Raw genomic sequence first — 27098 nt, forward strand, 5'->3', positions numbered from 1 at the left:
TTTGGAACTGGGCAAAGCACCCTTTAAAAAGGAAAACCCTAGAAGCAGCCCTGGTCCATGCGCAGTGGTGAGAGCACTGGGCATGGAAAGAAGATGTCAGGATGGCAAAAATGTTCTCCGGGCGGTGCCACGTGTGACATGGAAACATGAGAGGTTCCAACTGTGATTCCTGGGGAAGCCTGTGGTACAAGAGGGACTCCTCTCTCCTTGATGAACTGAGAATTGATTATGTGAAGGGTGGTGATGGAATGAGAGTTGGTGATCTGAGGGGTGAATGTATTAGAAATTTGGTGGGGGAGAGGAGGAATGTTTTTGGAAAGTTTTCATCCCGAGTTCTTTGTGTTTTCTTTTTTAGTTGTAGGTTAATAATTTTTTTTCCCTTTTATTTCTAAGCTGGAGCCTGCTTTGCTCTATTTCTGATCACATCTCCCAGCAGAAACCAGGGAGGAGGCATTTTCATGGGGGCACTGGCATTGCGCCAGGCTCAAACCTTGACAGGAGGTTATAAATTTATGACAGTAGATCCCCAAGCCCCTCTAATGAATCCATGAAAGGTGATCCCCAAGCCCCTGTCATAAATCCATGAGTGGAGATCCCAAAATCCCTTAATAAATTCATGGCAGGAGATCCCAAACCCACCTCATATAGCCATGAAAATAGAACCCCAAACCCTTCCATCAAATCCAGAGGGAAATCATCAAACCCCTCTAATAAACCCATGAAAAGAGAGCCCCAAACCTCTCTAATAAATCCATGGCAGGAGATCCTAAAGCCTTTCTAATAAAAGCATGGCAGGATATCCCAAATCCAGGTAATAAATGCACAACAGAAAACAACAGTTTGAAAGAGGCCAGTGGTCTTTGTAGAATGCCAAGGTGGTTTGTTTTGGAAGGGACCCTAAGGCTCATCCCGTTCCACCCCGTGCCATGGGCAGGGACACTATCCCAGGTCGCTCCAAGCCCTCATCGAGTGAGTCCTTGACCACTTACATGGATGGAGGTCCCACAGGTTGCCATGACTCCCCCTCCCCTCACGCCGGTGAAACTACAACTCCCGGCATGCCCCGCATCTGCCCCGCTCTCCCCGCGCGCCGCCGGTCCCAGCGTGCTTTGCGCTGCGCCACACAACAAATATGGCGGCGGCCGCGGGCCCGTGGCCGTAGGGCCGGGCCGGGCACGGTGAGTGGGGGGCTCTGAGGGGCCGGGGATCGCCGGCCCGGGGAGGCTGTCAGCCTCGGGGGGCTCCTGGAAGGGGTTCATTAGAGGGGTTCGGAGTCTCCTGGCGTGGGTTTATAAGGGGAATTTGGGATCTCCTCTCAGATTTATTACAGGGGTTTGGGTTCTCTTGCCATGGGTTTATTGAAAAGGGGTTTGGGGTCTCCTGTCAAAGATGTATTAGAGGGGTTTGGGATCTATTGCCATGGGTTTATTGAAAGGGTTTGGGAACTCTTGCTGTGGGTATATAAGGGGGATTTGGGATCTCCTGTCATATTTATTAGAGGGCTTGGGATCTCCTGCCATGGGTTTATTAGAGAGTTTTGGGATCTGGCATAGGTTAATTGGAGGGGTTTGGGAACTCCTGCCACGAGTGTATTAGGGGGATTTGGGATCTCCTGTCACAGATTTTTAGAGGGGTTTGGGATCCCCTGCCATGGGTTTATTGAAAGGGTTTGGGGTCTCCTGTCACAGATTTATTAGAGGGATTTGGGAACTGCTGCCATGGGTGTGTTACGGAGATTTGGGGTCTCCTGTCACAGATTTATTAGAGGGTTTGACATCCCCTGCTGTGGGTTTTTTAGAGAGGTTTGGGATTTCCTGTCATGGGTTTATTAGAAAGGTTTGGGAACTCCTGGCATGGGTTTATTAGGAGAATTTAGGGGCTCCTGGCATGGATTTATTAGCAGGTTTTGGGAACTCCTGCCATGGATGTATTAGGGGGATTTGGGAACTCCTGCCATGGGTTTATTAGAAGGATTTGGGAACTCCTGCCATGGGTTTATTAGAAGGGTTTGGGATCTCCTGCCATGGGTTTATTAGAAGGGTTTGGGATCTCTTGCCATGAGTTTATTGGGGGAGGTTGGCAATCCTAGGGCTTTATTAGAGGGCTTTGGAATCTCCTGCCATGGGTTTTTTGGGGGGGTTTGGGCTCTGCTCCCATAGTTTTATTAGAGGGGTTTGGGAGCTCCTGCTATGGATCCCAAACAGGGGTTTAGGATGGTTTGTCATGGATGTCTTAAAGGGTGTTGGGGATTTCCTGTCACAGATTTATTAGATGGTTTTGTGATCTCCTGCTATGGATTTATTTGAGGGGTTTTGGGAATCTCATGGGTTTATTACAGAGATTTGTGGGTCTCCTGTCATGGAAGTATTAGAGACTTTTGGGATCTCCTCTCATGCACTTATTAGAGAGGTTTTGGGATCTCTTGCCATGGATTTATTCCAGGATTTTGGTTTCTCTTGCCATGGATTCATTGCAGCCTGAGGCCCTGTGCTCTGAGCTGTCCCTGGGCCATCCAGAATCCCCTCCAGCTGCTATTCCTGTGTGGCTTTTAAGGGAAGGAGGATCCAGAAATAAGGAGCGAGGGAGGATTTGGCACTCGAGTGCCTCTCCAGAGTGGTGGGTGGGTGGTGTCTCCTGGATATGGCCCTTTTTTTGGGACAAACCATCCACTCAGGAGCTGATGGGAGGAGAAGAATCTAAAGTGCAGCAGGCCTGACTGGAAACAGGAATGAGGGCTGGGAGACAGCTTGGATTGAGTGCCAAGCCGAGGAATTCCATCCAGCAGCTTGGGAGGAGGGGCCTTGACAGAGATTTTAAGGCAGTCAGAGGAGGAGAAGCTGATGCAAAGTGATTTAGTTCCTATTTATGTTCATTAGGAAAGTGAAACTTTAAAATCTTTCAGCTTTAATGTCTCAGATGAAGAAGTGCCAGGGGTTTGGAGGAGGTGGATAAGGCTAATCCAAGGTAGGGGATAGTTCACTTGCAGGAATAAATAACAGCATTGTGCTAAGTGGAATTGTGGGTTTGATCCTGGTGAAAGGACTGCTCAGACCTAAATGCTTTTAATTCACCCCTTTATGTTACATTAATGTACACTTTTACATGGGTTTATTTTTAAAATGATCAGATTAAGGTGGAGAAAAATATAAACAAATTTTTCAGTCAGGGCTTCCAGGTTTATCCTGGAGGATTTGAGGTGGCTGGGTTCAACTGCATAGTAAATACTTATTGTGTCTTTTTAAAGGACTCTTCTGCCTTCACAATGTTTGGGGACTTGTTTGAAGAGGATTTTTCCTTTATTTCCAACAATCAGTATGGGAAAGGGAAGAAATCAAAACCCAGAGAGTCTGAGCCTCCAGCTCCCAGGGATTTCACCAACCTCAGTGGAATCAAAAATCAGGGTGGGACCTGCTACCTCAATTCCCTTCTGCAGACTCTGCTTTTCACACCTGAATTTAGAGGTGAGGTGCTCAAAACCTTCTTAAAATAATGTTGGGATTGATTTTTAGTGGAGATTGTTGTTGGGATTGATCTTTGCACTTCTGGTTATTTATTTAAGAAACACAGTGAACTCGGGTGATTTTGGGCACAGTTCACTTTAAATAAGTTATTACAGAATAAAATCATGGTACTTGACATTAAAATCTATTAAATTTTTAAGGAGGGGATGTTGTCTTTTTAAATAATAATTTATTACCAATTGCAGAGGCTTTGTTCTCCCTGGGACCTGAAGAACTTGGCACTCTGGATGACAGCAGGAAACCAGATGCAAAGGTGCCGGGAATTTTCCTTTTCATCACTGTTGATCTGGAGGAATATGGCTGCAGTTCATGTAAAACCTTTGAAAATGAGTCAAAACCTAAATTTGACACTGAGAGGCAGTTTGGTCTGGCTGATACTGGATTTTTCACAGCATTCTAAGCTTTTGTTGCCATCGGGTTTTACTTCAGAAATCAGACGTGGAGTCTGTTTCTGCTGAGCTGTTCTCCCTCCCACCTCATCCCACCCTACCACCAAACCTTTCAGGAGAGCTGGAGGGGGACTGGGGACAAGGGATGGAGGGACAGGACACAGGGAATGGCTTCCACTGCCAGAGGGCAGGGCTGGATGGGAGATTGGGAAAGGATTGTTCCCTGGGAGGGGCTGGGGTGGAATTCCTAGAGAAGCTGTGGCTGCCCCTGGATCCTTGGAAGTGCCCAGGGCCAGGTTGGACACTGGGGCTTGGAGCAACCTGGGACAGTTGGAGGTGTCCCTGCCCATAGCACGGGTGGAATGGGAGGGCAGGGATGGATGGGATTTTGGGAAGGAATTGTTGCCTGTGAAGGTGGGTTGGGCTGGGATGGAATTCCCTGAGCAGCTGTTCCTGCCCCTGGATCCTTGGAAGTGCCCAGGGCCAGGTTGGACACTGGGGCTTGGAGCAACCTGGGACAGTGGGAGGTGTCCCTACCCATGGCAGGGGTGGAATGGGATAGACTTTAGGGTCCTTCCCACCCCAAATCATTCCCTTTTGCTGTGTAAGGTGAGGCACTGTACATCTTTGGGAACCGACTCTGACTGCTTGGTGTGAAGTGACTTGTGTGTGTTACAAACGAGGCTGGGGGAGATTATCACCCAGGGGTGGTTTATCAGCAGCTTTGTGGTAAGCTGCCCCGTTCTTGCTGGGGTGGGTGCTGTGAGGCTGTGTCTGACTCTGTTCCCTGCTGCCGTGCCAGGTTCGGATCATCCCGCTGCAGCTGCAGCGCCTGTTTGCCCAGCTGCTACTCCTGGACCAGCAGGCTGCATCCACCTCTGACCTCACCGAGAGCTTCGGCTGGAGCAGCCACGAGGTGCCCATCTGCATCCCCACACACATGGCTTCTGGAAGTCTGGCATTTAGGAAACACCTTAAAATTAGGAAACACCTTAAAATGCTTCCAGCTGCAGAGATGGCGTCGGGTTGGGTCAGCTCTTGGTGTATCCTGTTGGATCTCCACATGGAGCCCGTGGCAGTTGTTTGCAGGGAGGAACAAATTCCTTTGTTCTTACAGGAGTGTTCTTCCAACAGGCTCAGATACTTAGATTCTTACCCAAGTTGAACTGTGTCAGAGATTAATCTAAATCTAGGGAATGGCTTCAGATTGACAGAGAGCAGGTGTAAATGGAATATTGGGGAGGAATTGTTCCCTGGGAGGGCAGTGAGGCCCTGGCATAGGTCCCAGAGAAGCTGTGGCTGCCCCTGGATCCCTGGCAGTGTCCAAGGCCAGGTTGGACACTGGGGCTTGGAGCACCCTGGGATAGAGGGAGGTGCTCCTGCCCATGGCAGGGGATGGAACAAAATGATCTTTAAGGTCCTTCCAGCCCAAACCACTCTGAAATTCTATGATTCTATCCAAGTGAAAGATTTTTAGATGGGTTGTAGCATAACCAAATTAAGAATAATAAATGTAGTACTTTACTACTCAAGGAGTAAATGTATGAGTAGTCGTTGAGACTCTGGGACACCTGATATGTTATTTTTAAGTCACAGCAGTGTTTTATTCCTTCCTGTTTGTGTTTCCCCCCTGCAGGAGATGAGGCAGCACGATGTGCAGGAATTGAACAGGATCCTCTTCAGTGCTTTGGAGACTTCCCTGGTGGGAACATCGGGCCATGACCTCATCAACCGCCTGTACCATGGCATTGTTGTCAACCAGATAGTCTGTAAGGAGTGCAAGAATGTCAGTGAGAGACAGGTAAAGCTGGGGATCTCCCACTGGGGGGTCCTCCTCAGGCTGTTGACTTTAAATGTTCTTGTTTCTAAAGTCCAAAAATAATGTAATCCTTGTTGAGTGCCTTGGTGAATCCAGGTAGTGAATGTTGGACTTTGGGTCTTTGGCTGCATTTTCTAAATGAGAGGTAAAAAACCCAAATGTTTTGCATCTTCTGAGTTCACAAGCCTTGCCTTTAGTAGATGTAGTTAGCACAGAGTGCAGCGAGGTAAAACATACCTTGACAGTCCTTTATGCTCTTTGGAACTTAAAAAAAAATCAGTTTTTAAAAATTAAATTCTGTGACTCTGTGAGGTGTTTTTGCCCATCACTGTGATGAATAGGATGGGTATCTTTCTAATCACAAACTTACACCCCTCAGAACCTTGTTTCTTGTTGTCTGTCTGCACAGGAGGATTTCTTAGACCTCACAGTGGCAGTGAAAGGTGTGGCTGGCTTGGAGGAGGCCCTGTGGAACATGTATGTGGAGGAAGAATACTTTGAGAATGACAACTTGTATCGATGTGGAGCCTGTGATAAACTGGTTGAAGCTTCCAAGGTAACACCGTGGGGTGGGATGATGTAGGGTTAGTTGGGATGTTAGGAGAAAATTCTTCCCTGTGAGGGTGGGCAGGCCCTGGCACAGGGTGCCCTGAGAATCTGTGGCTGCCCCTGGATCCCTGGAAGTGTCCAAGGCTGGGTTTGGAGCAGCCTGGGATAGTGGAAGGTGTCCCTGCCCATGGCAGGGGGTGGCACTGGATGGGCTTTAAGGTCCCTTCCAACCCAAACCATCCTGGGATTCTGTGAAACCTAAGCAGGGATGTCAAGAAAAGCTCCTGTGGCTCATTTCCCAAATGTTGTTGCAGTTTTTTGTCCCTAACATGGAGTGTGGTATGATTTGGAAAGTATTGACTCCTTCAACACCTCTGCTGCACCTTGCTCTGGGCATTCTGGAGGATTGGCTAAAAGATAAGTTAGAGCATAAAATAAAAATGTGCAATGAGAGAAATCATGGAAACTACCTTCTGGAGAACCCAAATGAAAGAGAAGAACCATGGGCAGCTGTATCTCTGTTTTTGTGGAGGGAAGCAGACTCAGGCTGCTTTTGCCCTCTGCCGTTATCACAGCAGCACAGCCCCTTGGCCTCCTGCAGGATGGGTGAAATCCAAACTCTGCAGCCCTCTGGATGTGGAAGGAGTAGTTCAAAGGGAAGCTGAGGTCAGGCCAGGTTAATCAGTGACTTAGGAGTTCAGGAACTCTCAGCAGTGCCTCATGTATCTTGTTGCAAGGGCTGGCTGGGGTTTAACTGGGCTGGGTTCAAGGCAGTGCAGGGTAAGTTGTTTGCCCTCACAAGTGCTCATCCATGCAGGAGAGTGAGAACTCTGAATTTTGGTAGGAAATCAACAGAGCTAGCATTGCCAGGCTATGGATGCAAATGGAATTCCTAATTCAGGAGATTTCTTAAACCCTGTGTGTGTTCCTGTTGTGGCTCTGGCAGTGGAGAGGAGGATGGAGACATTGGAAAGGCTCAGAAACGTGGCCATGGAGCCCACACTTGCTGCCACGGGTGGTACAAGGTGGTTGGTTTTACTTCTCATGAAGGTTCTTGATGGGCTCACCCATCAAGTGGTCGGATCTGGATTAATCTGGAATCATTAAAATGGATTATCCTGGTTTTCCTGCCTGGAGGGTGCTCCCCTGTAGAAATGAGGGAGACTTTAGCTCCTGCGAGTGCCTGCATAGAGCCCATGGGCTATGGCAATGTCATTACTGACTGGAATTTCACCAGTGTCCTTTATTTGCTGCAGCAGGATCAGGTGAGAAACTGGTGATCACCAGTCAAGGAGGATGTGGGGCTCAACAGGGGGAGAAGATCTGGGTCACTTCTAGGTTGTGTAGTTGGAAGGGAAATTGGGAATTATTGAAGACATTTCAAAAATGGGGACACTGATCTCTGGTGGTAACAAAGCTTTGGTGGAAAAGGATTTGACCACAGCAAGGTGGAAGCACAGTTTTGTTCTGGGTCTGTGCTTAAAGTGGTTTTTAAATCCCTTCCCAGTCTGCTAAACTGCGCAAGCTGCCTCCCTTCCTCACCATCTCCCTCCTGAGGTTCAACTTTGACTTTGAGAAGTGTGAGAGGTACAAGGAAACAAGCTGCTACACATTCCCCATCCAGATCAACCTGAAGCCTTTCTGTGAGCAGGTGGGCACAGTTAACATTTGTTAAAATTTTCTGTGTGCTCAGCAGAGAACCTACAGCTCAAGGTTATCTTTTATTTTGCATTTTGTCAGGCATTTGAGTGACTTGGTGGTGTCCTCCTCCACTTTTCAACTGAACTACCATGTAGCTACAAGAGGGAAGGGTAAAATAATTACCCAGAGGTTTCTAACCTTTCCTTGACAGGAAGATAATTATGTGGAAATGAAATTTGAAGTTTATTTTTGTGTGGTTAGTCTGATAGCATCGTGCATAAATTGAGCTATATGTGCTTTAAGTGCCTGTAGTTATTCTATTTTTCTCAGGAATCTCTGTTTGCATTCATAAATATCTTTCTGGTTATAGACTGAGCTATGCCATGGCTTGATGACAGATTTTGATTCTTAAACAACACAACAGAGGCACTCTTATAGAACAGACATGTTTCTTCTTCAAGTGTTGCAATGCAAGCTTGGAAATTTCTCAGTGTTAGAATTTGGGGAAGCTTTTTTCCCCCTCCCCAGTTTTAGGGTTGCTAAAGTGTTGCTTCTTTTCTCTCTCCTCTTTTAAACAAAATAAGCTTGGTTGTGAACAAACACTGAAATTGAGAATATTTTGAGTTTCCATTATGGTTCAGAATCCTGCTTGTTTAATAACACAGACTGCCCAGGGAAGCTGTGGCTGCCCCATCCCTGGAAGTGTCCCAAGGCCAGCTTGGACAGGACTCGGAGCCACCTTGGGCTAGGGGAAGTTGTCCCTTCCCCTGGCAGGAACCCAGATGAATTTTAAGGTCCTTCCAACCCAAAGCAGTCTGGGATTTTGATTTATCAGCCTGTGCCTTGCTCCTTGGCTTGTGCCAGTCCTTCCTTGTGTCCCCAGCCCTCAAAGCCATTTCAGTCTCTGCATGTGCAAACACACACTGAGAAATCTCTGAAGTGATGCTAAAGGTATAAAGCTGTCCTTGTGTGAGAGACTGACCTCAGTTGTTGTTACAATTATTGTTTTTCTTTTTAAAGACTGAGATGGATGATTCAGAGTACATGTATGAGCTCTTCTCTGTTATTATACACAAAGGTGGCTGCTATGGAGGACACTATCATGTTTATATCAGAGATGTGGATGAATTAGGAAACTGGCAACTCCAAGTAAGTCCTAAAGGCTTTTCTTCCTTGCTTTAGAGGTTGTGCTTTTCAGAAAAGTATTAAGAGCTGGTGGATGAATGTGGCTTCCAAACTTAATTAATATTTTAATGAGGCTTTGTGTGTCCTGCCTCATTGAGAAGGGCAGTTTAACAGAATGTCCTTCACACTCCTAGGTTTTGCATGATGATGTCAGCACAGAATACTCCAGTCCTCTATTTTTGTGTGAAACTACAATATTTGTGAGTGTCTTTCTCACCCAGGAAGAAGAGGATGGGCTGATTGAAGAGAAGCCTTTAAGAGACACTGAGAATGCCAAAGAAACAGAAAATCCACTGGCAGTTTTAAAAGGGATTTTATCAGAGGTATGGTATGTAAGGAGTTCATTGCTTTGGTTTTGGAGCTAGGGAACCTGCAGGGGGTTGGTGTTTGTGAGAGTAGGCAGGCTAAAGTGTCCAGAGCTCTTCTGAGCTTGGCATGAAGCATTTAAAACTTGGCTTTAATATTAACAGTGGCTCTTGGTACAGACAAAGGTCCTTCTGGAGTATTTCTAAAGCTGCTCACCAAAGCTGTTGCAAAAGGAATCAGAATATCCAGAGGTGGAAGGGACCCAGGGAGCATTGATCCAGCTCCTGGCCCTGCACAGACACCCCACCAATCCCAGCTTGTTCATCTCTGAGAGCATTGTCCTGGAGCTCTGGCAGCCTTGGGAATGTGCCCATTCCCTGGGGAGCCTGGGCAGTGCCCAGCACCCTCTGGGGGAAGAACCTTTCTCTTGACATCCAGCCTAACCCTGACACAGCTCCATATGATGTTACAGCAGCTTATTAAAAACCAGGAATGATTAAAACGCTTCCAAATTGACTTCTTTGTGTTGACCCCTTGCCTTTTGTAGCCTTTGTTACCTTGTTTTTTTTGTTTCTCTGCAGGAAGAAGCTAAACAGATTCCTGTGGATCAATTAGGGCAGAAATTACTGGAGAAGAAAGGGGTGTCCTGGAATAAGAAATACAGAAAACAATATGGAGCATTACGAAAGGTAATCACAGGTTTGCTAGTTGTGGTTTTAAATAGCTTTTATAACCATGTATATTCTTACTGAATAGTCAGGAGGATGATAATTCAGAATATGGACCCTTGGATTAGCATGTGCAAGGAGAGGTTTGTAATGTGAATTAGCAGGCTGGGGAACATAAAATTCCCAAGGAATTGTCTGCCTGAGACTCTGTGTAATTTTTTTTCTAGTGTGCAATTTTCCAATTGATTGCTGTATTTTATGATGTCTTAAGGAAAATACTTCAGCATTTGTGCTGTAGATAGGTGGAAAACTGCTATTTGCTTGTTTTTTGAAGGGAGCTACTTGCAGTGTCCACAAGAAATATTTAAATGTATGTGTGAAGTGTAGATGTGAGGCTTTTACAGAGGTAAACTGAAAATACATGAGGAAGCATCATAAAAAAATGAGGATTGAATTAATGGGGTTTATGTTTCACAATGAGGTGGAGCAGCTTAATGCAGGCTGCTGCATTTAAAACTTGGCATCTCCATCCTGTCCTTGCTTCCCTTTCAGTATTTGCAGAATCATCCTCAGATATTCCAGCTGAGTCCTGATGGAAATAAGGTCAGCCTGAAGGAAACACACAAGCTCCTATTCAAGCTGGATTCTCATGGACAAAATCTCCAGAGCCCTTCCCAGAAGAATGATATCCAGTGGAACTGTGAGAAAAGCCCCCCAAGGCCAAGGGCTGCTGCTGCTGGGTGCCACTGGTTTGATCTGAACGATTCCAAAGTCCAGCCCATCAAGGAGAAGGATATTGAGAAGCAGTTCCAGGGTAAAGAGAGTGCCTACATGCTGTTCTACAGAAAAGCTCAGCTGAAGAGGCCCCCTGAAGGTACACAAAGCTCATCTGGAGATTCTGGGGGGGGCTTCCTGCTTGGACATTTTTTTTCTGGAGTGCTGTTTTGTCTTCCAAGCTTTATTTTCCCCAGTTTTCCTTGTAGTGATCATTTGAAAAGAGACTTAAATGAAGGTACAAGGAGGTGGTGATGTGTTGATTGGCTGTAGCTGACTAATTTTTTTTTTTAGCATGCTCCACAAATAATGGCAGAGCATCAGCTGAAACAAATACAGGTTGTTGCTAATGGCATTCATGTGGTAGTTTCCTTTAAAGAAAGGTTGATTGGAAAGAGTAAAAGCATTTGATTGTTCTTTATATCATCCTGCAGTTGAGTTTTCAGTGATGATTGTACTGTAATGTCTCTTCTTGATAACTTTTTTTTTCACATTTTAAACCTTTTTTTTTTTTTTGTTGCAGCACATGGAAATCCAGGGTACCAAATTCCTGAGCACCTGCTGAATGAAATGAATGCTGCTAATACAGAGCTGCAAAAAAAGAGGTATATTGGTGTTACTGTGCTCAGAACAGCTCTTACCTGCAGGACTCCCAAGGGATTCAAAAGGAAAGAAATTCCTTGAGCAGAGCCAGAATTGAAATGGTTCAATGTCAGAGGTTAATAGAAGAATATAATTTCTGTGTCCATATTCTGCTGTTTTCCTGCCTTCCCTGTTAGCAGGCAGCCTGCAGAATTTCAAGGGAAAGACAGAGTTTCAAATTGTACCATTTTTCTGGTGGAAATCACTGCAATTCTGGGAAGAGAGTGGAACATGGTATCTTAACTGTGTTTATAGAGGGAATTCTTCACTGGGAGAAGGGGGAAGGACTTGGTTTATTGGGAATTTACAGATAAATGATACTCTCTGCCAGAAAAGTCAAGAGCTTGTGGTATTGAGGTTGGACAAAACTTTCCCTTGTGGAGGGACACAGGTGCTGCTACACCTGAATCACAGTTAAGATATCAGAATACAGACATAAGAGTTACTGTTTATGGGATATTTCACACAAATCTGTGGCTGTCCCATCCCTGGAAGTGTCCAAGGCCACTTGGATGGGGCTTAGAGCAGCCTGGGGTAGGGGCAGGTGTCCCTGCCCATGGCAGGGGTGGGACTGGATGAGCTTTAAGTCCCTCCCCACCCAAACCATCCTGGGATTCTGTTTCTGAGTGAATTCCACTCCTATATTTTTTAAAAGGTTTGCTGCTACAGCTAGGGACAGGTATAAAGGAGGAGGGGATGTGGCAGGGAATTTAGCCCTGGGAGGATCAGTTTCAGGACAGCTGCACAGAAACATCTGTTTGATGTTCAAAAATTCACCACTTTGCTGTGTTGTTCTACCCAAGAGCTGAATGTGACTCAGCAAACAATGGCATTGATTTACATCTCCACCTGAGCTCCTGCTATAAATTCCACAATGGGGCTTTGCATCCTTCACTTTCCTGGAAAGAGAGCGTGGTGGATTTGACAATTGACAGAAGGAGGACCCTGGGAGACCTCCGGCAGGCAGTGTTCCAGGTACCTGCTCTAGCAAACTCAACTTCCTTTTCACTTGAGCCACTGCAACCTTTACAAATAGATTTATGCTGCAGTCTTTGTGTTAAGGAGGAATTTTCAACAGTAAATGGAGCTTAGGAGGCTAAAAACTTAATATGAGTTTACATGGGAGGAAAGAGTGGTGTGGGGTCTGTTCTTGAAGCCATGAAATTGCTGGAATTTTAACTGTGGAGACTTCAAAGTTCACATGAGCTAATTTATGATATTTGGGCAGCAAATTCTTGATATTTCATTTTGTGATAGAGTTGTCTTTGTCTTTTCAAGGAGTCACCAATTAAGTGCCACCAAGTGAGCTTGGGAGCCAGGCTGTGGCAGCTTTCAGCAGACTGTGATTATTGTGAGTGCTGTGAGGTACTGCTCACTGTTATTTGACAATTTTTCTGGTTGTTTTTCCCAACTAGATGTTGGAGTCTTGGGAAGGGGACATGGTTCTCAGCATGGCCAAGCCTTTACCAGCAGGATTACACCTGTACCAGGTGCTTGATGGTAAGAGCACTGCATGCCAGGCCTCCATGCTATTGCTGTATTTTAATTCCTGCAGCCATCAAAGATTTCATCTGTACACCATCCTGGAGATGTGCATTACTGAACACTCTTTCAGCTCAAACTCATGTTTAATTATTTCAATTACTTACTTCACTCTTACTAGTGGAATGAATGATTTTGAGACTTTGCTGTGAAATCTTTGTTGTGAAATGCAGATCTTAAGCAAGCTAAGCACATTTGCTGACAAGAATGTATCAGTGTCTTGCCCTTGATTTGCTTGTGGATGTTTGCTTTCATAGGATTGGCCTAATAGGTGGAGGAGAGGATAGAAGAGAGGAGCCAGGGTGACATCAAAGGAAAACGTAGGTTAGACTTCAGCTGAAGTAGGAATTTTGTAGAGGGAAATGCTCACATGAAGAGTTCATTAATTTATTAAGGGTGCATCAGTTTTTCAAACTGTCATTTTTGTCTCCAGCTTTATTTTGTTAGGCAATTCTAAGTGCCAGTCTTAACCAACTTAATTCAGTAACTTTCAAATGTTATGTTCTCTGTGGTCAGCTTCAGAAAATCACTGTTGAATCAGAACATAATCCAACTCTTCATAGTGTTGACATCAAAATAGAGACACCCAAAGCTGCTCTAAGTATTCCTCCCCATGCCTGTACAGTTCTTTAAGTGTAGTGACTTTTAAAAACTTGCTGATCCTATTTGTGTGTTTTGTGGGAGCAAGAACTTGATGATTTGCTCCTATTCTTTTAGGAGATGAGCTGACCCTGGATGGCATTGGGCTGGCTGATGGAGCAGACATCTTTGTCTGGAATGGGAAAGAGGTAAAGGAACAAAGCACTTCTTCCTTGTCAGCTCTGAAGAGATAAGACTGTGCAAAATCTCCTGGAAATCCTGTGCTGCTTTTGTAGATTTCCATCTTCTTTTAATATTAAGGCTTCTGTTTAACCTGGAAGTGGTTGTGAAGCACAGCATTTTATTCTGTCTCTCTTGTGGAATAAAATGCTACTTTTAAATTATTTTAATTGTAAAAGTATCCATTTGATATTGACTTTCTCAAAAAAAGAAAAAATAAGACCCCAAACTAAACAAAACCACCCAAATATGTAGAAACAGAGCCAGTTTTGTCTTGGTTTTATTTTTGGGATAGTTTTTTCTATTCCAGCTTTTGTGTCATTAAATTTTCTTCAGCAAGGAGCTTAGGTTGAATTTAGGTTGAATATCAGAAAGATCAAGCTTTTAAAATGCAAAGTCACAATGTTCAGTCCCATTTGGGTAATTCTTTAATGTCCTGATTTTGCCAAGTGTCCACTGGTCTCCCGGCTGCTTACTGTGGAGTGGTTTGGGAAGGGATTTAAGGATCTCATTCCACCCCCTGCCATGGACAGGGACACCTTCCACTATCCCAGGCTGCTTCAAGCCCTGTCCAGCCTGGCCTTGGACACTTGCAGGGATCCAGGGGCAGCCACAGCTGCTCTGGATAACATTTTTCTCTCTCCCAACACCCATGGAATTTGCTCCGAGGAGGTTTGTTTGAATGGGGAGAGTGTCCACTTTGGTCTCAATTTTCTCCCTGCCCAGTCTCTCCTGTATTTTCTGGATCAGCCCCTCCCTGAGCTGTCATTCCTTGCTGCTTTCCCCCAGGTTGGAGGCAGGAAGGTGCTGACAGGCCCTGAGCACGAGCCCGTGGTGCTCAACGTGCTTCGCCTGGCCGAGCACAACGAGGGCGGCAAGGGGCAGCACTTCAGCGAGGCCCAGCACGTCTTCTCCTGCAGCACCAGCCTGGGGCAGCTGCACTCTGCCTTGGCTCCAGCCGGGGGCATCATCCTCAAAAACGGCTCAGGAGCAGACCCAGAAGCCAAGAACTGGGAAGTGTTCCATGAGGAAGACATGAAGGAAACAGTCCGGAGTGTCGGGCTCAGGGACGGGTGCTCTGTGCTGATCTTAGACAGCCATGACCAGAGGTAACGTTGTTGATTATGATTGTAATGAAACAAAAAAGCAATTTTGTAATACCTTTTAGTTCAGGTTATACTAACAGCATGTATTCTTGCAACTAATTATCACTTTGAGCTTACAAATATAATTATTTTCTTCTTAAGTTTTGGAGACCAGTTATTTATCAGCTGTTAGATTTTTCTTGCCCTCAAAATGTAGCACCAGTCACAACCTTTGATTTACCCTTGTAAAGGGGGAAAAACCTGGTGGGAAACAACTCATGCTTAGTGAATCCAAAGCTGCCAGGGGCAAATTTGTGCTCTCATGACACTCTGTGCTCCCTGAGGCCTCTGCTGTGTGAGATACCATCACTTTGAACACCTTTGGCACCATTGGTTTATCTGGGAGCTGTGCTGGTGAGTGATGTAGCCCTGCTAATGTTTAGTTTTCCTGTCTCTGACTGTCTTTGCACTGCTGATTCCCACAGCTTTGTCAACGTTGCAAGTGGGAATTTGACTGCCTTCACCTATGACATCAGCTGGCTCCAAGTGAAGAACTTCTGTGGGGGGGAAGAGGAGCAGAAACACGTTAAAATCACTGCCACCATTGAAACAGTAAGGACTCTGCTTTCCTGAACAGCCTGGCCCCTGCACTTGGCCCAGCTGATTCGATGTAAGCCCAGGGATGAAGCTTTTCCCTGCTGGAATTAGTGTTGAGCTCAGAGTTAGAATCCCTGGGGTATTTGCAGGAGCTTAAACCAGTGCAGTGTTTTAGTGTCGAACACCTTTCTCTTTGGGCCATCCTGTGAATGGAAGCTTGAGATGGTGTCAGTAACCAGAGCTGAAAGAGAGGGGAAGGATTATCTCTGTGCACTGGCACTTGAACAAGCAGGGGTGGTGGTGGCATTCCAGGCTGGAGGTGTTCATACCCCTTTTAATGTCCCTGCCCTTTAGGTGATGTCAGATATCAAAATGAAAGCCATCCGGGAGCTTCAGCTGCAGGAGGAGCTGGGTAAGTGTTCAGCTGCTTTACCAGTCTGCTAATGTTACAGTTTCCTGGCTTTTGAGTGGGTTTAGGGGTAGAATTTTCCTTTCAGTCAAAGAATAAAAGCTGAGACTGTTGCTGGAGTCTCAAGGAGTCTCTCTCCAGTTATTTTTGATGTCTCCTGTTATGTTATGTTATTTTTGATGTTGTAATTAATCTTAAAGATGTTACTTGTCTGAAATTCTGAGCCAAATCTCTATTTTATTCCCATTTGATTTACTTAATACTTCTCTCTTTCCTGTCCTTTTTGCTGCAGCAAACGAGAGCTGTCTTAGACCTGTTAGTGGCAATGGGAAACTTCTGTCTCCAGGTAAATTGATTTTTTGAATCACTGTTCTGTAAGAAACTCACTGGGGAGATTCTGAGCCTCTGTTTCTCCTTTCCTGGGAGAAGTTACCCACACATAATTCCACTGATTTCAGGATTAACTGAACCAATTGTGAGGGGGGTTTTAAAGTTAATTAACAGTACCAATACAAAGATAGGGGTTAAACTGAAATGTTCAGCTTGGTTTTATTGCTTACATCCCTAATCCACCTGTGCTCCTGATGGACTCTGGGAGATCTCCATGCCTTTGTTCTCCTCATAGGACACTCCCAGATCTGCTGTCAGGGCTGAGCAAGCTCTCCAGAGAGCACTGAAGGGTTTTAGCTTGCTCTGAGGATGATAAAGTTGATGCTTTTATTTGTCCTCCCTGAAGTGCCTGAGGATTACACAGTCAAGGAGGCAGAACTGAAGATGGGAAGCTTGCTCGGGCTGTGCCGTGGGAAAGCTCCAACTTCCACTCAGGTACAGCAGAGTGGGATGGAGGGGCCTGCTGCAGGGACTTTCCTAAAGAGAATAAAGGAAAAAAGGGGGGATATTGCTCTTGGAATGTACAAGTTGTAAATATCCCAGGATCCCAGAGTGGTTTGGGCTGGAAGGGACCTTAAAACTCAGCCTTGCCATGGCTGAGTTCCACTGAGTTCCACCCTTCCACTATCCCAGGGTGCTCCAAGCCCTGTCCAACCTGGCCTTAATGTTCAGGGGAAGGAGTGGTTGTGCATTTCTAGAGACCAGGGGTGGCTGATGAGGATCTGCTGATGGCCATAACTCAACTATCTTTGCTTTTTGTGCCATTTTAGTGCTTTTTGATGACATTCTTGCCGCAGGAATTGTTCTTACACTTCCATATTTCTTCTGATGGTTTGCTTTTGGATTTTCAGCTCTTCCTGTACTTCATGGTAGGGAGTGACCAAAGCTGCAGCCCTGAGATGGAGATTGTTGTGGAGGAGACTGCCTCTGTCAGAGAGGTAAGGCTGGCTGCTCCCACAGCTCTGCTCCCAAGCTCCTGGACAACATTCCATGCACAGCCATGGAGGCAGAGGAGTTGGGAAGAGCCCTGCACAGAGTGAAGGAAACTCTGCTGCTACCAGTCCAGTGTTGAATTTGCAGCTTTGATTTGGTGTTTCTTTAAGGTGCATCTGCAAACTCTGGGGCAGAATTTTTTCAAGTAACGGCACAAACTGACAGCACATGTTCCATTTTTTTACCAGCTTGGGAAAGCTTGCTCAGCTGATGTAGTGAATTTTTTCCCTGGAAACCATCTCATCCATGAAGGGTTTAATATATAGCCCAATTACATCTTGTCTAATTATATTGTTTTAAGAACTGACCAGCAATCAATCATTCTTTATGTCAGAAAATTCTAACATAAGTTTACTGAAAAATTTATTTCCCAGCCTCAGCATTGACACAACTCTTATCCTGTGTTTCTCTTCTTTCAGTGTCTCAATTTAATGCTGGAGAAATCAGGATTATCAGGTTAGTTGTGTTGTTATTTACATTTTTTAAAGGAATTTTTAATATTTTAAGTCAGCTTTTCCTACCCTAAATCTTGTAAGCTTTTTCAATTATCTGTGTCATTGTAATGGCAGGAGGGGAAAGAATTCTAACCATGAATTCTTTATAATGCAGCTTTTATTTTAAAGAGCTTGTCATAGATTCAAATGATAATCTGACACATGGGAGTTCCTTCTCTCCTCTGAAACGAGGGAAAATAATTAGATAGGTGAGGAAGGGAGATCTGTGCAAATAAAAGATTATTTTCATACAGCAAAAGGTCTGGGGAAGATGAAGTGTTAATTCATTTAGCCAGAGTTGTGCTTAGAAAGCAAATAAAAATAAAGAACAGAAAGGAAAAGGACCCTTGACACTTGTTAGGAGTTTTGTGATATTTTCCCACACTGGTGTTAGTGACTGATTAGTTTTCTGTGTGTATCCTTTTTGGTTTTGGTAGGTGACAGCTGGCATTTGAGAAGGCTTGACTGGTGCTACGAAGCAGGGGAAGCACTAAGTCCAGAAGTAAGAGGAGCCTGTTTTAATCCCTTGGTTCTTTGCTCCCTGGGGAGAAAGGCAGCTGTGGGCTGACAGGGGTCCTGTGCCTTTTCTTCTGCAGAATGCCACCCTGAAGGAGCTCAACGTTTGCAGAGGAGACACTTTGGTTATAACTGAAGGAAAGCTGCCAGAAAAGGTAAAAGGAGAGGGGGCAGTGTCTGGAGACTTGGAATCCCACGGTGGTTTGGGTTGGGAGGGACCTTAAAGCCCACCCATGTCACCCTTGCCATGGCAGGGACACCTCCCACTATCCCAAGTTGCTCCAAGCCCTGTCCAGCCTGGCCCTGAACACGTTGTCTCTCCAAGTTGTAGCATCATTAATTTTGCACCACCACCATCTTCCCCACTTAATCACATCCCCAGCTGCCACATCCACACATTCTTTGGACACTTCCAGGAGTGCTGACTCCACCCTGGGCAGCCCATTCCAAAAACTTCAGTTTTAAACAAATCTTTTCTCTCTTCATGTGCTAAAGGTGAAATTTCCCCTTGTCTGCACACAACTCTTGAGGAGCCACCTGGTATTTTCTGTTCCAGGGTTTCCTGAAAATCCCCATCTGGTGGCTGAAGCCTTCAAGCCATAAGAAGCATGGAGAGAATGCACAAGACCAGGTGAATGGGATCACCTGGAAGATGGAGGCTTTGCAGGTGTCTGCTACAGCAGGTGAGCTTGGCCAGGCTTTGAAAGGAATCATCTGTGGTTTCTCTTCAAGTCAAACCCAAGTTTTAATCCAAAGCCTTAAAACCCTTCTGAAATCTAGGAAGGGCTGCATGAGTTGTATCAAAGTTATGGTGAAAGGACCACTCAGGAGACTGATGCAATTTTGGACATAAATGCTAGATAATCCTGTTGTGGGGATGTTCCTCAGATGGAATTGCTCAAAACACCACTTAATTTTGTAGCAGGGGCTCTTTGTCAGTCTCGGGGCGCTCTCTAAGGCAGACAGAGTCTCGGGGAGCTCTCTAAGGCAGACAGAGTCTCGGGGCGCTCTCTAAGGCAGACAGAGTCTCGGGGCGCTCTCTAAGGCAGACTGAGTCTCGGGGCGCTCTCTAAGGCAGACAGAGTCTCGGGGCGCTCTCTAAGGCAGACTGAGTCTCGGGGCGCTCTCTAAGGCAGACTGAGTCTCGGGGAGCTCTCTAAGGCAGACTGAGTCTCGGGCGCTCTCTAAGGCAGACTGAGTCTCGGGAGCTCTCTAAGGCAGATGAGTCTCGGGGAGCTCTCTAAGGCGACTGAGTCTCGGAGCCTCTAAGGCAGACTGAGTCTCGGGGAGCTCTCTAAGGCAGACAGAGTCTCGGGGAGCTCTCTAAGGCAGACAGAGTCTCGGGCGCTCTCTAGCAGACAGATCGGGGCTCTTAAGGCAGACAGAGTCTCGGGGCGCTCTCTAAGGCAGACTGAGTCTCGGGGAGCTCTCTAAGGCAGACAGAGTCTCGGGAGCTCTCTAAGGCAGACGAGTCTCGGGAGCTCTCTAAGGCAGACTGAGTCTCGGGGAGCTCTCTAAGGCAGACTGAGTCTCGGGGAGCTCTCTAAGGCAGACCGAGTCTCGGGGAGCTCTCTAAGGCAGACAGAGTCTCGGGGAGCTCTCTAAGGCAGACCGAGTCTCGGGGAGCTCTCTAAGGCAGACCGAGTCTCGGGGAGCTCTCTAACAGACCGAGTCTCGGGGAGCTCTCTAACACAGACTGAGTCTCGGGGAGCTCTCTAACACAGACTGAGTCTCGGGGAGCTCTCTAACACAGACTGAGTCTCGGGGAGCTCTCTAACACAGACTGAGTTTCAGGGAATTCTAACATGGATTAGAATGCTAGGCAGTGGCAGCAGTGTAAAGCATCTCCTTCATGAGCACAGATGTGATTGGTTTCAAATGCCAGACTCCTGAAGACACAATGAATTCCCTTCAGGCTGTGTTGCTTTTTGGGAAGCTGTAAAAGGAAGGATGGGTAAAGCTTGAATAGTATCAAAGACCTTAGATGCAATGTTTTAACTTTGTTTGCTCTCCTGAGGGTCAAATCCAAAACCAGCCAGGGCAGCAAAATCAAGTGAGGATTGAGAAGGGAGGAGAGAATGAAGTGGAAATGAGAATATTTGGAAAATGGGGAACAAATTGATTTTTCCTTATTTATGAAAAGTAATATTCCTCTGATGCTGAGTTGTGCTGCAGTACAGGACCCCTCCCCTTGAAGAAGTTTTCTTTTCATTTTTCTCCTGCCTCAAACCTTTCCTGAGTTTCACTTTCTCCCCTGTTGATTCCAGTAGAGGAGCTAAGAGCAGCTTATCTTTGCTTGCAGTAGGTTTGCCCAGTAACTAACACTATTTATCAGTGGCAATAACTGCTCCTAGCTCTGAAATTTGCAGGATAGGATATGTATAGGAACTGTCTGGAAATGATTGGGATGTATTTTGTGTGCTGGATGTGGCCATTGCAGGGGGTCAGAATGAGGTCACCTCTAAGGTCCCTTCCAACTCAAACCAGTCTGGGATTCCTGGATATTCTAAGGGACTCCAGGCTCCTTCTCTAAGTGAAATGTGACCATGAAGTGGCTGTTATCTCTCAGGACTATACAAATCATGCTGACTCTTCTTGTTATTTGTTTCTTCCTCCTCCCTCTCCCCACTTCAAAGCTCCACCAGAAGCCACCCACCCAGGCCTGGATCTCTGTTATGCCGGCAGGATAGAGATAGCAGGAGAGGCCTCTCTGGAAGATCTGAAGATGCAGGTTAGATGTTCTCCTGTGTTGGACTGTGCAGCAGCCTGTGATGCCTCGAGCTCTATTAACAGCTCTTTTCTATTTCCTTTTCCCCTGTCTCCAGTCTGTTGTGCCATGGTGTTTATGCCATGGTCACTGGTAAGTACCAAGAGGCAGCTGGAGCACGTAGCTCAGACACTTCCTTAGTGTCCCTGCTGTCCCCATCCTCCCTGTCACCTGTCCTGGCCTGCAGGAGCCTCATTGCACATCAGCTGAAGCTCTGCCTGGCAGCTTTTGTCTTTATTTCAGTGTAAAATCTCTCCATGGGAAGCACACACATAACAAGCACCTCCTAAAAAGCCACTTTGCCATTTCCACACTGTTCCTGTATTAGTTTTCTGCATCTTTGCTTTTTAATTTCTGTATGTGGAATCTGATGAATGAAGAATTGCTTTGGGGTGCACAGGTTTGCCAGCCAGGAAGGTCTAGCTCATTTTGTTTGGGCAGAAACTAAAATACCTTTGTATGGTTTAAATACACTAAAAAACAACACCCCAAGCACAACACCCCAAAAAAGAAAAAAAATAAACCCCAAACCCACAAAAATGTATAACCCAATCCTACCAAAAGGCTCTGTGTGGTTTAAGCAGGGGTTGTTCTACTTGAGCTGCATGGGGAAGGATCCCTAACCTGATTCTGCTCCATTTTTTGGGTGTGACTTCAGTTTTGGGCTCTGCCAGGCTACTGCTATGGAGAATTGTTTGCATCTTGATCAAGGAGAGCTGGCTGAGCATGGGAGGTGTTGTGTCCTTGGGAAGGGCTTAGAGGAGCTCAGCACTTGGCTGGAGACTGGGGCAATGACTGCAACAGCCTCATTCCCTCCCAGTTGTTCAAGTTCTGGTTAAAAAAAGAAATTGGGTACTTTGGAAATGGAAGTTGAGATGAGAATTGTTGAGAGGGAGGGAAATCCAACTCCCTTTGAGATTGAAAAATGAGTATTTTGCTCACAGCCACAAGCAACAGCTGGTGTGGAATAAATCTCAGTACCTTGCCCTCTTTTTTGGGAGCTACTCTGGTGGTTTTCTGATTTTCCAGGGAGACTGGCTGCTAACATTATTGACTAAGAATTTCTGTTTTTCAGGCTCTGACCTTGCCCTGCTGCCAGGAGCAGGTTGTGCCCCTGCCCTCGTTCCTCAGAGCTTGGACAGTGGACAGCAAAGGCCCCGGGAAGCTCCTGCGGGACAACAAGAGGAGACTCAGGTGGGTTCCCTGGGGAATGTGCAACAGGCTGGATCTGGGATGCACTGGGAGAGATTCATCAGCTCAGTCTGGGTTGGAAAGGATCTTAAAGATCAGCAGTCCCATGGGCAGGGACACTTTCCACAGTTCCAGGCTGCTCCAACCTCATCCAGCCTGGCCTTGGACATTTGCAGGGATCCAGGGGCAGCCACAGCTGCTCTGGGCACCCTCTGCCAGGGCCTCACTGCCCTCACAGGCAGGAATTTTCCCCAATCCCCATCCATCCCTGCCCTCTGGCAGTGGGAGCCATTCCCTGTGTCCTGTCCCTCCATCCCTTGTCCCCAGTCCCTCTCCAGCTCTCCTGGAGCCCCTTCAGGCCCTGGAAGGGGCTCTGGGGTCTCCTTGCAGGTGAGCACCCCCAGCTCTCCCAGCCCAGCTCCAGAGCCATGTAGACAATCTCTGCTCTGTTTTCAGTGACTACAGGCTGGGTGCCAGGGTGGAAATCTGCATAGAACCCTTGCAAGAAGAAGAGAATTTGGGGTAAGAACTCAAGATCTTTATTTCTCTTGTTTCTTTCAGCTCTGCATTTGAGGGAAACCTTCACTGAGCAGCTTTTGACTTCAGGGCTCTCAGGATGTGGGAAAACCTTGGAAGCTGTTTATTGTTTTCCACAAACAAAGTGAGGGAGGGCAGGAGTGGGGGAAGAAAGCTGGGAATTCTGAAAGCATGGCTCACAAGAATTTCCATTCTCTCATCCTGCTGCCAGCCCCCACGAGCTGCTGCTGCGAGTCCAGATGGGAATACCAGGAGAGAGGGACTACTCCAGCTCCCGGGATTTGGTGTGGGATATCTCCAAGGAATGCACAACCTGGGCTCTGAGGCAGAGAGTGGCTTCTCACTATTGTCTCCCTGTAGATAAAATTGAAATAGCCAAATACTTCCCTGAGAGATTTGAGTGGCTGCCAATATCTAGCTGGGTAAGATCTGGAGTGACAGAATCCAACAGTTGTTGGAGAGGAGCACGTGTTGGTTTGGGCTGCAGTTCCTTAGAGATTGAATTCAAAGAGAACTCCAAACTCTTCTGCTTTGCTTTTGTTCAGACCCAGCAAATCTCCAAGAGGAAAAGGAGGAAAAAGCAGGCGAGTTTGCAGTCAGCACCTTACCACCTGAAGGATGGAGACATCATTGGGGTGAAGGTAAATTTCCTTAAATTGAATTGTTGCACGAGGATCAGCTTCAGGCAATGTCCCCTTGTCAGTGTCTTCATTTCTTCCTGGTTTTCTCTCATCCTGCTGCATTTCTGGGAGTACTGAGATGTGGGTTTGGACACTGCATTGTGTTGATAGAAAATTTCTTGCTGCTGCTGCTGCTTTTCCTTTTTCTGGATCTTTTTTCTTGCCCTCATTTTTTGACTTGTTTTTTTTTCAAATTCTGAGTAAAATCCAAAGAAGTGCCCTTTCAGAATCACATTATAGACACAAACTGTTACATATTATGGATTACTGAACTATGGCAGTTCTATTTCATGGTGTGAAAAGGAATTACCCAGCATTGAGCTCTCAGCTAGCAATCAGGCTTAGTCGGAAGGAAAGAACATTCTGGCTGGATTTTAGAGCAGTAGGAGAAAAATGTGATGTCCTGTCCTGCTGTTTAAGCCTATTGGAAGAAATCCATCCCTGGAAGTGTTCCTGGCCAGGTTGGGTGGGGCATGGAGCAACCTGGGATAGTGGATAGCTGATAGTCCCTGCCCATTGGATCATCCTTCAATCCCTTCCAACTCAAACCATTGCAATTCTAATGAACTTGAATTTAATCAGTGTAAAACTAGTCAAAAGAAACAATCTGGGAACTTATTGTGTCAGCTGGGAAATAGTTTTACCTTCTGACTTTGATCTCTCCAATCCTTTTTTATAACAGAACCTTCTCCTTGATGACACCAGGGACTTCAGCACTGTTAGAGATGACATTGGGAAAGAGAAACAAAGGCAGCTGGCTCTGGAAAAGAGGAAAAGGTAGTGAGCATTTAGTTTCATTTTTCTTTAGAAATATGCCAAGTGTTTGCTGCTTTTCAGAGGAGCTGTGGCTGCCCCATCCTTGGAAGTGTCCACAGCCAGGTTGGACAGGGTTTGGAGCAACTGAGACAGTGGGAGGTGTCCTTGCCCATGGCAGGGGAGGGCACTGGGTGGTCCTTAAGGTCCCTTAAATCAAACCATTCCATGATTCAGCCTAACTGGATAATTTTGGAGGCCAGTGGTAGCTGGGTGCTGTCAGAGCACACAGTTCCAGTAATTCTGCAGGGAGCACTTGGATAATTCAAACTCCTGGCTGGTTTTCCCTCCTGGAACACACTGTGGGGATGAAAATGAACCCTTGGCTGGCCTGGCCTGGCACAGGCAGTTTTCACAGCTCCCTGGAGCTCAGAGTTCAGGCCAGGCTCACCCTGGCAAGGCCCAGCACTGAGCATTAACCAGGTTATTTTGTTTTCCAGCCGCCAGGAGCGTGCCCAGGATCCCCTGCTCCCCGAGGAGAAGCTCCCCACGAAGCCCCGCAGACCTGAAGTGGCTCTTTCCATCAACGTGGGGGTTTTCAGATAGCACCAGGAGCTGCTCTGCCCACACCACCCTGTGCTGACCTGGCCTGCAGGGCCTCAGCTCCAACAGCAAGAGGGGCTTTCCCAAAGTGTCTTCAAGGATCCCTGAGGCACAGACTGGCTGTAGGATTCAGGATAACTCTGATTTTCTTCTGCTCTCTCTTGGGGAAGTGCTTTAAGGTCCCTTTCTCAGTGTGGTACTTACTCTCAGGCTGAGTAAATGCACTTTATGGAGGAGGAAAAGGATTCAAATATTGTATAACCCCTCAGTGACTCTTTTTTAACCACCCAAAATGCTTTGTTGGGTCAGATCTGACCTCCTGCACCATCACTACTGAGATCTAATACAGTCATAATCATCTCTTTTTAGAATTGTTTCCTGTCTCTGATCACTGAAGTTGCTGCTGTTACCAGAATTTGCTTTTCTCTCTTTATCTCTAAACCTAAGTCTGTAGGAGCTGGAGTCAGCCCTAGGAATGAAGGCAATGTGGAAATCTCTGAGCAAAGTGTAGGAAATTGGCTCAAAAAGAACAAGTCCAGGATCTGTCAAGATGTAAAACCAGGAGACATCTTGTGATATGGAACAACAGGGACATAATCTTAGATTTTTTTTAAGTTTCTGGGGTTTGTTTTGTTGCCCATAAACTTCATTTTGCCCATAAACTTCATTTTGCAATGTCTAGGGCATTTTTGTTGTCCCTGAACTTCATGAACAGGCAAAACGGTTGGAAAAAATGGACAGATCCAATGTTTGATCTTCAGTGGGTTTTACTGTACTCAGGAAAAAGGCTTGCATTTATTTTCAGTGCTCCTCTTCAGAGGAATTTCCCCCATTTCCCATGTTCCCAGCTGTTCTGATACTCTGTCACATTGGAGAACCTGTTTCTCTTGGAGTCCTGAGCTGACTTGGAGCAGCTCACTGAGCTCCAGGTCAAAGGCTCTGAAGTATAAACTCCAAAGTGAGCCTGATTATCCTGAGTTAAATCTGTGATAATGACAGGACAAAACCCAAGGTTGCTTTTGGGGGCTGCAGTAAATATTTGACCTGCTGTTTGTAAGAGGAGCTGCCAGTGAGAAGATTTCTTGAATTTTGGTAATGTGAGATTTTTCATGTACCTTTTATAGGTTAACACTACTCTGGTATTTCAGACAGCATAAAGAGCAAAACTGACACTCAGCTAGCAGCAAAACAAAAGAAGTGAAAAGCACCATGAAACACAGGATTATTATTTATTTCTGTGCATATCTTTAGACTTCAGCAGGTGCTCCTGTGCTTTTTGGGGCTGCTGCTCTGCAGAAGGGGCTGTTTAATGTCCTCACTCACTGGGATCCTGCAGTCCCAGTTTCATGGATACATTTGCTGCCCGAGGGGAGGGCAGTGGATGTTTTCCCATCTTTTGTGTCGCCTTCTTTCCATATCAGGTGTTCTTGGGAGTCTGGGTTTGCAGCAGGGATCAGAGGTGCTGATTCCAAAGGTTTGTGTTCCCACATGGTTCCAGCCCTTGTGATTTATTTGCTGTCCCTTCAGTTCCTCTGGTTCCTGCTGGAGAGCTGGACTGAGCTCAGCCTTCCCCTCTTGAATAACTCTGGCCTCTCCCTGAGAACACCAAGGTTGGAGAAATTGAAATGCAAATTCCAAGTGGGAATTTTGTGCCTTTGTTCAAGTGTAATGTAGCAGCACCTGCACTGAACCAATCTTGGATTATTTCTAATGTTGGCTCAAAAATGCATTTTTTTTTTTCTTCCTTGAAACTCTTGTGGGCCATTCCACAATGAGAGAGTTCATGGAAAACGGGGCTGGGGAGAGGAAACACCTTTTAAAAACGGAGTCTTGGTGACTCTGTGGGTTCTGATGGTTATTTGCAAAGCCTGGAAGAGCTTTCATCTTTATTTTTCAAGTGTTCTTCACAAAATAAATGTCATTTTTATCTGCCTAGCTGGGTTGTCTGTGGATGTCTCACTGGTTGGAAATGGCACAAATGGGTTTCTGATGTGAATATTAATTAGCTCTAATTTTCCAACATTCCTGAACCAACATTCCCATCTCTGGGGAAGGTTTCCCCATTCCTTGGGACTGTTGTCTTTTCCTGAGGCTCCTGGCTTGGTCCTGGCTCGGGGCTCTGAGTGCCAGGAGCAGCTTTGCTTTGTCCCAAGTTTCCAATCCCTGTGGATAAAGCACCAAGGATGGCAGGAAAGGTTCCTCCATCAGGCCACAAATTAAAGCCACTC

At 46.1% G+C, this 27098-nt stretch overlaps 1 protein-coding gene across 2 annotated transcripts; it reads left to right on the forward strand.

Moving 5' to 3' along the window:
* Positions 1 to 1102: 1102 nt before the first annotated feature.
* Positions 1103 to 26805, forward strand: USP40 (ubiquitin specific peptidase 40). 2 transcript variants are annotated; one of them, XM_050987580.1, is made up of 32 exons: positions 1103 to 1178; positions 3245 to 3461; positions 3707 to 3774; positions 4713 to 4826; positions 5547 to 5711; positions 6139 to 6285; positions 7786 to 7929; positions 8940 to 9068; positions 9326 to 9427; positions 9992 to 10099; positions 10631 to 10952; positions 11376 to 11457; positions 12298 to 12469; positions 12910 to 12994; positions 13754 to 13824; positions 14645 to 14964; positions 15426 to 15552; positions 15892 to 15949; positions 16239 to 16292; positions 16683 to 16771; positions 17188 to 17274; positions 17749 to 17785; positions 18261 to 18325; positions 18420 to 18494; positions 18896 to 19022; positions 20976 to 21070; positions 22182 to 22300; positions 22754 to 22819; positions 23046 to 23256; positions 23380 to 23475; positions 24197 to 24291; positions 24768 to 26805. In XM_050987580.1, exons 2-32 carry the CDS (start codon positions 3263 to 3265, stop codon positions 24871 to 24873), a joined length of 3735 nt encoding a protein of 1244 aa, XP_050843537.1. In that variant the 5' UTR covers positions 1103 to 1178; positions 3245 to 3262; the 3' UTR covers positions 24874 to 26805. The 2 variants fall into 2 exon arrangements, with proteins under 2 accessions (XP_050843537.1, XP_050843538.1); XM_050987581.1 differs by lacking the exons at positions 22754 to 22819; positions 23046 to 23256; positions 23380 to 23475; positions 24197 to 24291; positions 24768 to 26805 and adding an exon at positions 22859 to 23003.
* Positions 26806 to 27098: the final 293 nt, after the last annotated feature.

Source organism: Serinus canaria (genome assembly GCF_022539315.1).
Source record: "Serinus canaria isolate serCan28SL12 chromosome 7 unlocalized genomic scaffold, serCan2020 HiC_scaffold_29, whole genome shotgun sequence".
In the NCBI taxonomy this organism is placed as follows: Eukaryota; Metazoa; Chordata; class Aves; order Passeriformes; family Fringillidae; genus Serinus; species Serinus canaria.